Source organism: Monodelphis domestica, chromosome 3 (assembly GCF_027887165.1).
Source record: "Monodelphis domestica isolate mMonDom1 chromosome 3, mMonDom1.pri, whole genome shotgun sequence".
Taxonomy (NCBI): domain Eukaryota; kingdom Metazoa; phylum Chordata; class Mammalia; order Didelphimorphia; family Didelphidae; genus Monodelphis; species Monodelphis domestica.
In genome coordinates this window covers 279000536-279013311 of record NC_077229.1, presented here as the reverse complement: position 1 = coordinate 279013311, position 12776 = coordinate 279000536, and the positions used below count along the sequence as shown (strand labels likewise).

The 12776-nt window shown below is 43.7% G+C and overlaps 1 protein-coding gene across 4 annotated transcripts in view; it reads left to right on the top strand.

Moving 5' to 3' along the window:
* Positions 1-12776, top strand: part of KCTD1 (potassium channel tetramerization domain containing 1) — a 249920-nt gene that overhangs the window by 125287 nt on the left and 111857 nt on the right. Inside the window, exon 1 of one of the 4 annotated variants that reach the window (XM_007487579.3) lies at positions 3481-3619. The exons of 1 other annotated variant lie outside the window; for it this stretch is intronic. Coding sequence is in view for 2 of the 3 variants with exons in the window: in XM_016431646.2 (XP_016287132.1) it covers positions 4003-5835 (1833 nt within the window). In the remaining variant the exon portion in view is untranslated. Of the gene's footprint in view, positions 1-3480; positions 3620-3720; positions 5836-12776 lie in introns of those variants that run through there. 2 more of the 4 variants (XM_016431646.2, XM_056823834.1) reach the window with 2 other exon arrangements.

Here is a 12776-nt window from a genome sequence, read left to right as displayed (position 1 = left end):
AGAATGAGTAATGTTGAAGAAAACTTCATCTTCTTGCTTATTGTTCCTTGGCAAATAGCAATTATAGAAAGAGAAAGTGTCTCCCTGTGAATAGACTAAGTCAGTATAGCCTCTTTAGATCAAAGATAGCGTTTCTCCCGTTCTCCAATTGGAATTAAAAGAATGTTGCACAAAATGATGGATCCAGGGAATTGTATTAGTTTAAGGAGTTCAAGTTTGTTCCATTCTTTTAAAATAAAGTCACATCTTCCCCCTCCCCCCTTCTAAATAAAGAACACAACTCTATTGTTTGAGTCTTTCGGCATATCCCTTAAAGTGCAATATTGGTCACATAATATAGCCAATTGATGTCGGTATAGTCCAATGTATGAGGAAGCCAGTTGTGCTAACATCTGAGACATCAATGTATTTAGGAAGATGATTGTGCCCGAAGATTTCTGAGGTTCCTCTAAAATTTCATGGCTCTAAGAAAGCAATGTAGTTAGTAAAGCTAACTATTTCACCTTATATTATGGGGTAGAGCAAAAGTTTTCCAAAGTTGCTTGTGGCACATCCAATTTAATTGGGGGTCGTGCTAATCGTGTTTGGACAGCGCTTATTTAACCTTCCCCTACTCCAAACTCACTAAAGTAATGTTTGTGTGTGTGCGTGTGCCTGTGTAGACCTGCCCCGAGGGTGGTTTTGTACTGAGAGCACAAAAATATTTTCGTTTCTGGAAGTAGGTTGACGTCAACTGGAAACTGTTTTTTGTTACTTTGTTTCCCGGAGCATCCAAACCGGCACATCGCCCCGGGCAAACTGCACAGAATTCAATGTAGCTCCTGATGGAGGGGAAGAAAAAGAAATGCGCTGCCAGTCCCCTGGGCAAGACCCAAGTTTTTCTTCGGTTCGATACTTGCCCATTCTCTTGCACAAGTGTAGGGACACACCTCAAGACTCTTCGCAAAGTTCTGTAGACGCCTTTTGTGGGTACTTTCGGCTTGTGTAGAACATAGCCACAATTAAAATTCATTATAACAGATAGATGAGACTCAATTTTCCATTCTGTTGTCCAAGTTCCCAGCCCAGGCAGGGCAAGGACCTTTTGAACCATACAGAGAGGTTGGGACAGCAGAGAACTTGAGAGCATCTCTAGTCAATGAGGCAGGATTTCCAGAGCTCCGGAAGGGTCTCTTCTATAGTGATTCCCATAAATAGCTCAAGCTTCCCCAGTTTTTACTTGTATGTGTGTGTGTGCGTGCGTGTGTGTGTGCGAGCGAGAGCGCGCAATGTAGCCATGGACTGTCCTGGGCTCTGGGAAGCTAACACGCCTTTCTACATATTTCCAAGGGGCGGAGGATAGAGGGGGTGGATATAGGGGGGAGGCGTAGTGGTGTTAAAGGCTAGCCGCCTTTCTTCCTTCACCTAAATATCTGTGGGAGCTAACTACCCGCACTGCCTTCTAACCCTAGGGGCTCACTCACTCACCGCCTTCCGGGATGGCTCTCTCCGAATACTTAGTGGGAGGATTGTTCTTCTCACTAACCCCCGAAGACAATAGGGGCGGGGGAAGGGGCGGGGACGCAAGAAAAAGGACTTGCTTTAACTCGCTTACCACCTGGAAGGATTTTCCCTCCGCTCTCCCCTGGTCCACCAAAAAATTAAAAAAAAAAAAAAAGCAGCAGCAAAACTCAGAATGAACGTAGAGCAGGCAAAAAGTAAACTTTCCAGTATAGCAAACAAATATCGACACTGTGTGTGTGTGTCTGTGTGTGTGTGTGTGTGTACCTGTAACCTTTCAATGATGGATACAATTATATAAAGTGTTCTATTGTGTTCTGTTAGGGGTGGAGAGAAATGGAGGTGGGGAGTAGCGACAGAATTGAATGCAGGTTCTTGGTGAAATGACAGTTTGATACGGATTCAAATCTTGGTTGATGTACAATAAACTTGAATGGCTGGAAAGATAAGAGACCTGGACCAAACGGATCCTACAGCTTGAACCTGTTCTGAACCCAGTTTCCACCTCCTCTCTACTCTGGAGATAGCAATGAATACTGGTGGAATAAAAGGACAATTTGTGTAATGATACACGTGTCCATGGTCCCATAGAACATACCTGTTCTTCTACATCAAAGAAGACCAAAGTTAAGGACTGGTGGTCACCTACTTTTAGGGATTATCTGTCAAGAACTGAGGCGAGAGCTAGGGCGAAAGAGTCTCTGGCTAGTTGCCACTTGACCCCACCCTCTTACCCTAGGAGGCTAGGTGTGTAAGGGGTGTGGGTTTGGGTAGAAATGGTGCTATTTCCCAACTCAGTGGTTTTTCCTCTGACAGTTCTCTAAGCCTGAAATGCTCTCCTCACCAGTCTTACCCTCTGGGCTTTCTCGGCTTCCTTAAAGTTTCATCTAAAGTCCCACCTTTGCAAGAACCCGTCCCCTCCCCCTCCTAGCTCTTAATGCTAGGGTCTTCTCAATAAGATGACCACCAATTTATTCTGAACATATCTTATATATACGTAGTTGTTTGCATGCATCTCCTAATTAGAATGTGAGCATCCTGAGGGCAGGGGCTGTAGTTTTGCCATTCTTTGCTATCTACAACGCCTAGCACACAGTTAAGTGCTTAATAAAAGCTTGTTGACTTGACTTGATGGGTAATTCCTGGCTTGCGCTGGGTCTCCGGGAGCTTTTACACTCCCCGATTATTTAGCGCCCTAGTCAATTGCAGATAAATACAAACCTTGAAGCCCTAGAGACTGCTAGGCGGAAACTGCTTTCCCTGATCTCAGTTCACTTTCTCTGCTTAGCAGAGGTGGGGATGAGGATGGGGAGATGGATGGAGATTGGGATGGCAACTGCTCCGATCTGGAGGAACCACTTGCCCCGGGTAGAGTGTCACTCTCAGAGGAGGGAGGAATGGGGGAGTGAAGGAAGGGGGCCAGGCTGCCCGGAGGGGTCCTGGGGGTCTCTAATGCTCCCTCCCCCCTGCCGAGCGTGCACCTCTCCTCATGCCCCTCCCTTTCTCTCTCTTTCTTTCTCCCTCCTTCCTCCCGCTGGACGGGCGCGGACTTGCCCCAGACCTGCGGGGAGCGCCCCAGGCCCTTCACGACAACTTAAAAGTGGCTGTCAGAGGAGTCCAAAGGGACAAGGCTGAGGCAGGGCGTGTTTCGCTCCTTAGCGAGATTCGGAAAGTGAGCTGGGAGCCGCGCGCTGGCCCCGGGCCCCCGCGCCTCGCCTCGCCTCGCCGCCAGCGAGTAGGTGGGGGAGAAGCCGCCGCCGCCAGCCCAGTCCCTCTCCCAAGTCTTGCCGGCTGCGCCCTGGCCGCGGGCGGGGAGGGGTGCGGGGCTCTTCTTCTCTCCCTCCTCCACCCTCCTCATTACCTACCTGCTCTACTCCGCTCCGGGCGGCCCGGGAAGCTCCTGGCAGCCCCCGTGAGCCAGGCCGCCGTAGCCACAGCCGCCGCCGCCGCCCGCAGCCGCCGTCGCAGCCGCCGCCGCCGTCCCCCACCCCGAGCTCCCGGGGGGCGATGAGGGGGCGGGGGAAGGGGCGCCGCTCCTTGGGCATTACATAGAGAAGTGAGGCCATCCCTCTCGCCCGTCCGCCCTCTCGGGCCCGGACTGCCACTCTACTGCCAGAGGGTAAGTTGGGCGTGTTTCTTCTCCCACCAACCTCCCCTCCCCCTACCCCCCCCCCAATTTTTCCCCCTTAAAACTTTTCTTCTAGGTGTGTGTGTGTTTGTGTGTATGTGTGTATGTGTTGAGGGTGGGGGGAATGTAAGGTGCATTTACTCCTCTTTACTCTACTCTCGGTCCGACGTATCCTCCCAACTTTGCACCCTCCCTCCATCCTGCCTGCCTCTGCCCCGCCGCGGCGCGGCTGGTGCTGACAATTGGAGTACGGCCCCTTTAAGAGCCCGGCTTTGCCTCCCGGTAGCTGAAGGTCATTAAACACAAAAGCTCTCAGCGCTGCGGTCCAATATAGCGCATGCGCCCTGCCCGAGGACTGGCAGAGAGACGGCAATATGGCGAGAATGCCTGGCAGCGGGGACTGTAACACCAGCCCCAGCAGCAGCGCCAGCGCCAGCGCCGCCGCCGCCGCCGCCGAGAACAATGGGGAGCGGGGCGAGGGAGAGCGCGGCGGCAGCGGCGGGGGCAGCAGCCGACCAAGCCACCCGCACTACTGCAGCGCGGGCGAGGAGGAGGAGGACGACGACGACGACGAGATCCAGGAGGTGCAGATAACGGGGGACGAGGAGGAGGAGGAGGAGGAGGAGGAGGACGGAGGTGGGGGACTGGAGGAGGAGGAAGAGGAGGAAGAGGAGGAGGAAGAGGAGATGGGTCTGGACTGGGACGAACCCCTGGAGCCCGAATACTCTGCCGGGGAGGAGCTGGAGCCCGAGCCGGTCCATATGATCCATATGGACCAGAGTACGGAGCTGGACCCTGAGTCGGAGCCGCTGCTGCTGGCGCCCCGCAGCGGGCCGGCCGAGGACCCGGAGCTGGACCCGGACCTGCTGCAGCGCCCCGAGCGGGCCCGGCTCAGCGAAAACACTCGCTTGGCCACCCGCTATGCGGTGCGCATCTTCCGGGAGTACCTGAGCGAGAAGTCGCAGAGCCCGGACTTCGAGACCATGGACAAGGGGGCGCTGTGCCGGGTGCTGCGCTCCTTCTACGCCGAGGCCCGCTCCAAGAGCGGGCAGCTCTACAGTAAGTCGTCGCTCATCAGCATCCGCAGCTCCCTGAACCGCTACCTCAATGAGCCCCCCTACTGCCGCACCCTGGACCTCACCAAGGATCCCGAGCTGCGCAGCGCCAACCTGACCCTGGCCGCGGTGATCCGCAAGTTAGAGGAGCAGGGCGCGGGGCCGGTGGTCCAGAAGCAAGCCATCACCCGGGCTGACCTGCGCAAGCTGTACACCTCCAGTGTCTTCAGCACCAACACCCCCTTCGGGCTGCTCAACAAGGTCTGGTTCGAGACGTGCATGTACTTCTGCACCCGGGGCCGGGAGAACCAGCGCGAGCTGGAGGAGGACTCTTTTGGACTGGCCATGGACGAAGACGGCCGCAAGTTCGTCTACTTCAAGTCCCTGGGGCCCTATCACAAGTCCCGCTCGTCGTCCTGGAGCAAGAAGCGGGCGGAGAGCAGCGACGAGGAGAATCTGCCCCGCATGTACGAGACGGGCACGGAGTTCTGTCCTTATGCCAGTTTTGTTAAGTACCTGTCCAAGCGCAACCCACTCTGCAAGGCTTTCTTCCAGAGGCCCCGGGACCATTGCAACGAGGGCGATGTGACCTGGTACGAGAACAAAGCCATCGGCAAGAACTTACTTGGCACCAGGATGCAGATGCTCTCCAAGGCAGCCAAGCTGTCCAAAACGTATACCAACCACTGCATCGGCGCCGTCTCCATCGCCACCCTCAACAGCATCGCGGGCATAGGCACCAAGCTGGGACCCCCCGCCCCGCAGGGCTGCTACGCCGAAGCTCTGAACGGGGGAGCTCGCCACCACCACCACCATCACCACCCCTCCACCCCCCACCATCACCACCGCCCCCAGCCGCCTTCGCTGGGGAACACTTACATTCTTCCCAAAGAGAGCCAGGTGGTGGCCGACGTGAAAGCGGAGGCTGCACCCAAGCGGGCCCTGTACGAAGCAGTGTTTGGGCCGGGTGAAGTCTGCGGTCCCTCTTCCCCCAAAAGACTGTGCATCCGCCCCTCGGAGCCCGTAGACGCGGCGGCGGTGGTGGTGGTTTCGGTGAAACACGACCCCCTGCCTCTTCTTCCCGAAGTCAATGGGCACCGAAGCACCAATTCTCCCACAGTAGTTTCACCTGCTATTGTTTCCCCCACCCAGGTAACCAAAACCAAACTCTATGCATGTAATGTTTTCTGGTGCCACTTCGGGACTAACTTTTTGTGCTAAGGCAGGTTTGTGCTTTGGGGCCATTTTTTTTTTAATAGAAAGTGAAGTGCGTTGAATCGTTTCAAGTGCCCATTCAAGTTAGGCTTTCTTCGAGATTGAAGGGAAAATTACTTTTAACCCGGTGGTGTGAGAGGCAGGCAAATCACTGCTGAGCAGTAGCTTTTTAAAACTTCTGTGTGCCAAGAACAATAGGATTAGCTGAACTACTGCAGCCTCTAAAGAGTTATGTAAAGCCATTTAAGTTAGAGAAGTTTTGTGTGTCTATGATGTATGGGCATGATGTGTAAACGAACCGGTTTTTTTTTTTAATTACTTCTGGTAAATAGAATGACCATTAAAAAATTCCATTATATAGCCTTGATAACTTTTGAAGTTAGGAGAAAAAGTATTCATCATTATAAATTATTAAAAACTCCAATCACAGTTCCCGGAGGCTTTTTGTTTTTTGTTTTAGTAAAGCATTTAGCTTCAGGAATACATTGACATTGTTACATGGACTATGGTGCTACAATATATTGCAACATCTAATTCCGAGCCCTAAATGGCTTGTAGTTGAGTAAATTAAACTCAACTTGTTTAAGTTGAAGAACTGACTGCAGTTACAGGCTAATTAACAAATATTTATTATGTGCCTAGAGTTGTAGAGCACTGTGCCAGGCACTATGAAGATTCTAAAAAGAAATTGGGGAAACTAGACATAAACACCCCCATATGTGCATACATTTTATATATATACATAGGTGATCACATACAAAACCTAGTGGAAGGAGCCCCTAATGAGAGGCTTGGGTGCCAGTCCTGGTCCTGTCACCAATTTGCAGTCTAAACTCAGACAAGTCACTTAAGGGGGGGGAGGGGCCTTGATCTATTCATCTGTAAAATGATGAAGCTGGACTAAATGATTTCCAAGGCCTGTGCCAGAAGTTGAGTTCTTTGACTCAGTGATAAATGGGCAATGAGTAGAGTAGATTGTAAGTGCTATAATAATGCATGGGAGAAAGAGATCATTGATAGTCAAAGAAGGAAGACTTCCTGTCTCTTTACTCCTGGTGGGGTGGGGAGAAAACAAATAAACCTCGAGTACTTTAAATTTATGTTTACTTTCTAGATTTTGCCTTTGCTCTTGAGTTTGGAGAAAGTTGTCTTTTCAAAAATGTAATGGAATTTAGATTACTGTTCTCCCACTCTTGCCCTTTCCCCCACTATTGGAGAAACATTTCAGAATTTTTGCCCACTTATCATCAAGAAAAAAATAGGAATTTCAACTGTAAGTCAGGCCACTTAATGAACAGATGTAAGGTACCTCTGTGCTCTTTCCAAAGTGGAAATTCCAGTTCTGGACAAACTGACCCTTTCAAACAGTTTACCAGCTAATCAGCAAGCCTCAAGGCCAAATGAGAAAGGGGGCTGTGAATGGTAATATAAACATGGAGGTTCTCTAAAATACACATGACCCGTAGGCTGTGTGTATCTTTGTGTTTTTAGTATGGATGGTTCATTTGTGATATTAAGAAGAATGGGGAAATCTTTTTAAGTACTGTAGTTTGTTCTCTTAAAAAAAGTTGTAATAAGCCTTTTGTCTCATGGTAAAACAGTAACTTATTTTAAATATAGTAGTTTAGAATGTTAACTGAACAGATGAAAGTGTGAAGCTTAAGCATATTTACTAAAAAGTCTGCTTACTTGGGACAGTAGTGGTCCAACAAGACAGCTTTCTGTCTTTTTTAATATCCCTTGGGGTCATGTCAGACTAGGAAGTAGCATTTTGTTTCACTAGACATGCATGTGTCTCTCTGAATTTTTTCCCCACTTATTTATTAACCTGTTAAAACCTGGATCTATGAAATCGTGTACTAACTCTTACATTTTCTCTTGAAGATTGTAAGATAATTCCAATGTTAAGTTTAAGGGTCCAGTAGAGATTATAGATTTTTGTGTCCATATCATCATTCTTTCAAAAATGATCAATTCAGATGAAACCTATTGAAGTGTTGTTTGTTTTTTAAATGGCACACCAATTAAACATGAAGCCCAAGTTTTCATTCATGTTAGAATCACATTCTTCCACATCCTTTTTTCTTTCCATTTTTAAGCAAGATTAAAAACTTGAAAGGAAACCTTTTAAAAGAGTAACTCCTATGGGACTCTGTATTAAGCCTTAGCATCATAAATATGGAATAGATTTTTTTTTAGTTTAAATGGAAAGCTGATATTAAACTTTTTCCCTTCTGTATTTATTAAAACAGCTATAACGATTGAGGTCTTGGGCATTTCCTGGGGATTAATGGCCGGCTGGGGTTAATGGCCCAAGGCGTTGCCTTAGGCCATCAACTCTTCCAGCTAGTCATTAATCCCCAGGAAATGCCCTGTACCTCGAACCTCAATGGTTATTACTTAATTATAAACATAGGCTTTCTAGCCTTATTACTGGCTAGACCTCATCAAGCGGTGTGACACCAAATTCCACTGTTGATCAGATTACTTGATAAATTAGAGGTCACAGACTGATACTTTTATTGTCCTCCAACTTTGCAAGCTTCTTTAAAAAACAAGTTATTTTAACTGCCTAAACTCTGCTGTTAAATGTAGATGCCCATTTGTCCCTCTTCCGAGACATTGTACTTACAGAAAGTTTTATGAGTTGATTGAAATGAAAATGTTCTATTGAGGATGAATGGGAGCATGTAATTTCAATTTTTACTCATTTAAAGTATGAATTTCAAGGATGTAGACCTTGTCGATTTTTTGATATCTGCTTCCCTCAGAGACATCCTAACATTTTTAACTCTACTGGATTGTTACGGTGCCAGTCCAAGAAAAAAAAGTGGTTTCACTGTTTATTTTGTCACAGTATTTGTGATCTTGGATCATCTAGGCATTACTCCAGCTTTATAACCCTAGGAAGGAAATCCTGTACAGTGCATCTGAAAAGATTTAGCACCATACCCCCATCACATCTTCACTGTAGCTCCTATTTGCACTGAAATATAGCACTTTCCACGCCACTGACAGGAGTAGTTCTGTATATATAGGCTGAAGATAGAGGTATGTGATTTTACAGGCTTATCTTTCATGTCACTGGGAGATGGGATAATAGTAAATGTCTGTTCTAGCTGTCCTAGTTAAATAACTGTTCCAGTTTTATATACTATTTATCCAGTACTAAACAAAGGTCCACAGAGAGACCTATGAAAATGGACTTGAAAATATTCATTGAAGAAGTTTTTCAGCTTCACTTGTTTTAACTCTGATTCTTTTCTTTCCAGACAAATACCTTTTAGGTATCTCATTCGCTTAAAACCTAATCAAGACTAAAAAATTTATTCACTGAAGCACAGTCAGTTGTTTATATTTCACCGTCATGACTGTGTCCCATGGCAGGAGCTCCAAAGATCTCAAGCCAAAAACAGGGCCAGCATCCTGATTTGGAGCACATGATTCCTCATTGCCTTCAATCTTTGAAGAGAAGCCATATGCTGACAGAATTAGGGAACTGGCTCTGGCTTTGGGTTTTGTGGTAGGAAGTACAAGGATCCCTTAATCCACTACAGAAACAAAATATGAAGTTGATGATGGGTTGAAATAATTAATAAAACCAGTTTAAAATAATTTTTATTAAAAAGTCCTTTTTTCTTCATAGACATATAACTGATACTTCAAGATATAAAAATGTGTATTTAATGGACTTGCTCTAATTAATACCAAATATATTTTGCTGCTATTTGAAACTTATAAGGTTAATGATTTGTTTAAAACATGTATTTTTAAATAGCTTTAATATTAGTTTGTGATATTTATAGAAGCATTTTCTCCAAAGAAATTTTTCTTCTGTTATGAAAGGTTGAGCCAGATAATTTTTATACCCAGAATTATTGTAATTAATCAGTTTGCCATTAACTACTACTAAGGAAGTAATCCTCTGCCTCATTTGGCAAATGTTGAATTTTGGTCTAAGTGAACATATAAAATTAGACCAGAATAAAAAAAGAGAGAGGCATTGCGGCAGAGTAGAGAAAGAGTTCTGGCTGGATATGGAGTCAGAGGACCCAGATTCAAAACCTGCCTCTCACTTAAATTAAGTCACTTAACTTTGGGGCCTCAGTTTTCTCAAAGAGAGAGGACTGGACTAAATGCCCTCTAACATTTAAATCTTATCAGCTTTAAACCTTATGACATAAATTTGTCATCATTATTGGTCTATTAATTTTACTACATCCTGTAAAAGAAGTCCATATTTTAACTTTTTGTGTGAACAATTTCATAATTATTGAATGATTAGTTATTTTAATAGGTTTTTGCATATATCTAAATCCATATAAAACTGCAAATGAGAAATCTTATGATCTCTGCTATTTTCCTATGTACTATTTTAGATGATAAGTAAGAATTGCTATCCCATTTCATCTCTGTTAATGTCCTATATAGCATAGTAACTTAGATTATGAGTCCCCTAGTAAAAAAAAAATCTTAATTACAAAATAAGTTTTCAACAAAGAGAAACCCTTTCTTAACTGCAGTTATGGGGGTCGTTTGGATTTTTATCTGTGGTTCATTAGCATTTAAAAGTTTTTCTTTACTTACAAAGTAAAAAACTATTGAAGTTTAAACTTTAGAATTTTAAGTACTCTATTTTAAAAGAGGACTCCATCTAGACATTTATACTTGAATAGTAGGCACTAAAGTAAAAAAAAAGTTCAAGTGTTCTATGATTTACCCTGTTATTCATTAAGACTTTTAATTTGCTATATTTATATTCCCAGATTCATCATGGACCTGCATTATATTAGTCAAAATTTGCCTTTTAAAATTTCTTTGGGCAAAGTTTAATAAAAAATGGAGAAGGAATATTAATTGATCTGAAAAAGAAGGCTAACTTTGAATCTAATCAAGTAGGAGAGTTCTTCAGGACTTGGAAAGTTACAGGGCCAAATAGCCTCCTCCTTCCCACCCTTCCTCTCCCTTCTACTAGTGATAGTGGTAGTGGTAGTCCCTGGGTGACCGAGAATGACAATTGTCTTTGTGCATTATCATCATTATATTTTTTCTAATTGCAAATGTACTTCAGTACTTTTTACATGAACCTCAGATCTGAAACACAAAAATGTTTAGTTACAGCATCTTTTATTTGTGTTTGCTTCTCAGATGAGTAGAGAAAAAGCATTATTACTCACTTCTTTGAAAAAAAATCAGAACAACTGTGATCATTGTGACAATGAGCTTCCTTATATTACCTATGTTCTAGAAATAAGTAAATGGTTAAATCCTTTGAAATACTTCACTAGAATCTGGCCTGTGGGCTGTAATTACATTGAATATGGGGTTGTATTATCGATGCCTGTAGCTATAAACTTGATAACAGACCAAGCTACACCCTCTATTATGTTAGGAGGCAGATCCTAATTAGACCCAAAGGCCTTCTGTTCATTGTTTTGTTTCCAGCTAGACTTTTTTCCTTCCAGCTCATACTTTTAAAAGCAGATGTAGCTTTTTCTTTCTCCCAAAATGCACACATTTATATTTGACAGCAAACCTTTATGTGTTAGTTAGTTTTTATTTATATCATGTAAATTTAAGTCTTTAGTGAAAGAAAAATTTGTAAATAGAAGCTATCTTGTAACATTGGGTGACAGGAGTATTTGAACTTTAGTTGAAAGTTTTATTACAGATTATTTCAGGTGTTCACATACTATTAGAAAAAAAGCATGCACTTTTTGCTGAAACTTCTCACATTTTCAACCCAAATGTGAACTTTCTTTTTTACAGGAGACCTTTTTATTTAGGACATAACTGTAGGATTTCTGACATTTGCAGGTTCCTCTTTCATCAGTGATGCTTCCCCCCAAATCAATCGACAAACAATTCAATACCTACTTTGGTGACTTTTCGGGGTTTTTTTCCCCCCAGTTGTAGTTGGAAGTGTAAAGCCACTTTGGAAGGTAAATAATGGGAGTGGAGTGGAGAAGTTCAGTGTATTTTACTTCTCCATAGACAAGTTTAAGAAGTGTCTCAGCCAGCTCAAAATATTCTCATGAAGACTTACCAGAGAAAGATTCATATAGATTAGCATCTGTTCTTTTAAAATGCAAATAATTATTTATTTGGAAGGTCAGGACTCAGTCATACCAATGTAAATTACTTAAATAACCTATTATGATTTTCTATCAGAAGTAATTTAATCTCATTTTTAGTAGATTATTCTGTTTGTGGTATTTGTATTCCCAATGCCTGGCATATAGGAGATGTTTAATAATTGTTTGTTGATGTGATTTTAGTTTCTATTGAGGTTTTGATAAAAGGTAAAAACAATCAATAAGATGGATTGAAGAATTTTAGACAGTATGTGATCAGTGGTTATCTGGGGAGCAAGGGAGAGGAGAAAAGTAAAGAGAGCCACTAACTGTGTTACCACCTATACTCTTCCTCATCCAACTTGTCTCTCTTCCCTTATTATCATTGCGGTATAATACAGAATTTCCCTATTTGTGGGACTCAGAGAATGCATGCTTTAAAATCTTATCTGTTTGGCAAAATTTATTTCCATTCAGCTTTATTAATTAGACAAATAAAAGGGAACTTTGGGGAATTTTTTTCATACATTTGTGACTTAGTTGTATAAATTGAATTTGCAATAGATTTCTTCTATAACGACATTTTGAAAAGTAATTTTAGAATATGCCTTGAGGAAAAGATGGTCTGAAAACCTATGATTATTTTTATGTTAAATATTAAGGTATCAAATAATAATTCCATAAACTTTTATAGGGTTTCATATACATTTTCTTGCCTGATCTTCACAGCAACCACATGAAGTAGATAGAACAAATTGCTAATACCTTCTTTTTACCCAATCAGAGAAGTGGCAATTTGTCCTT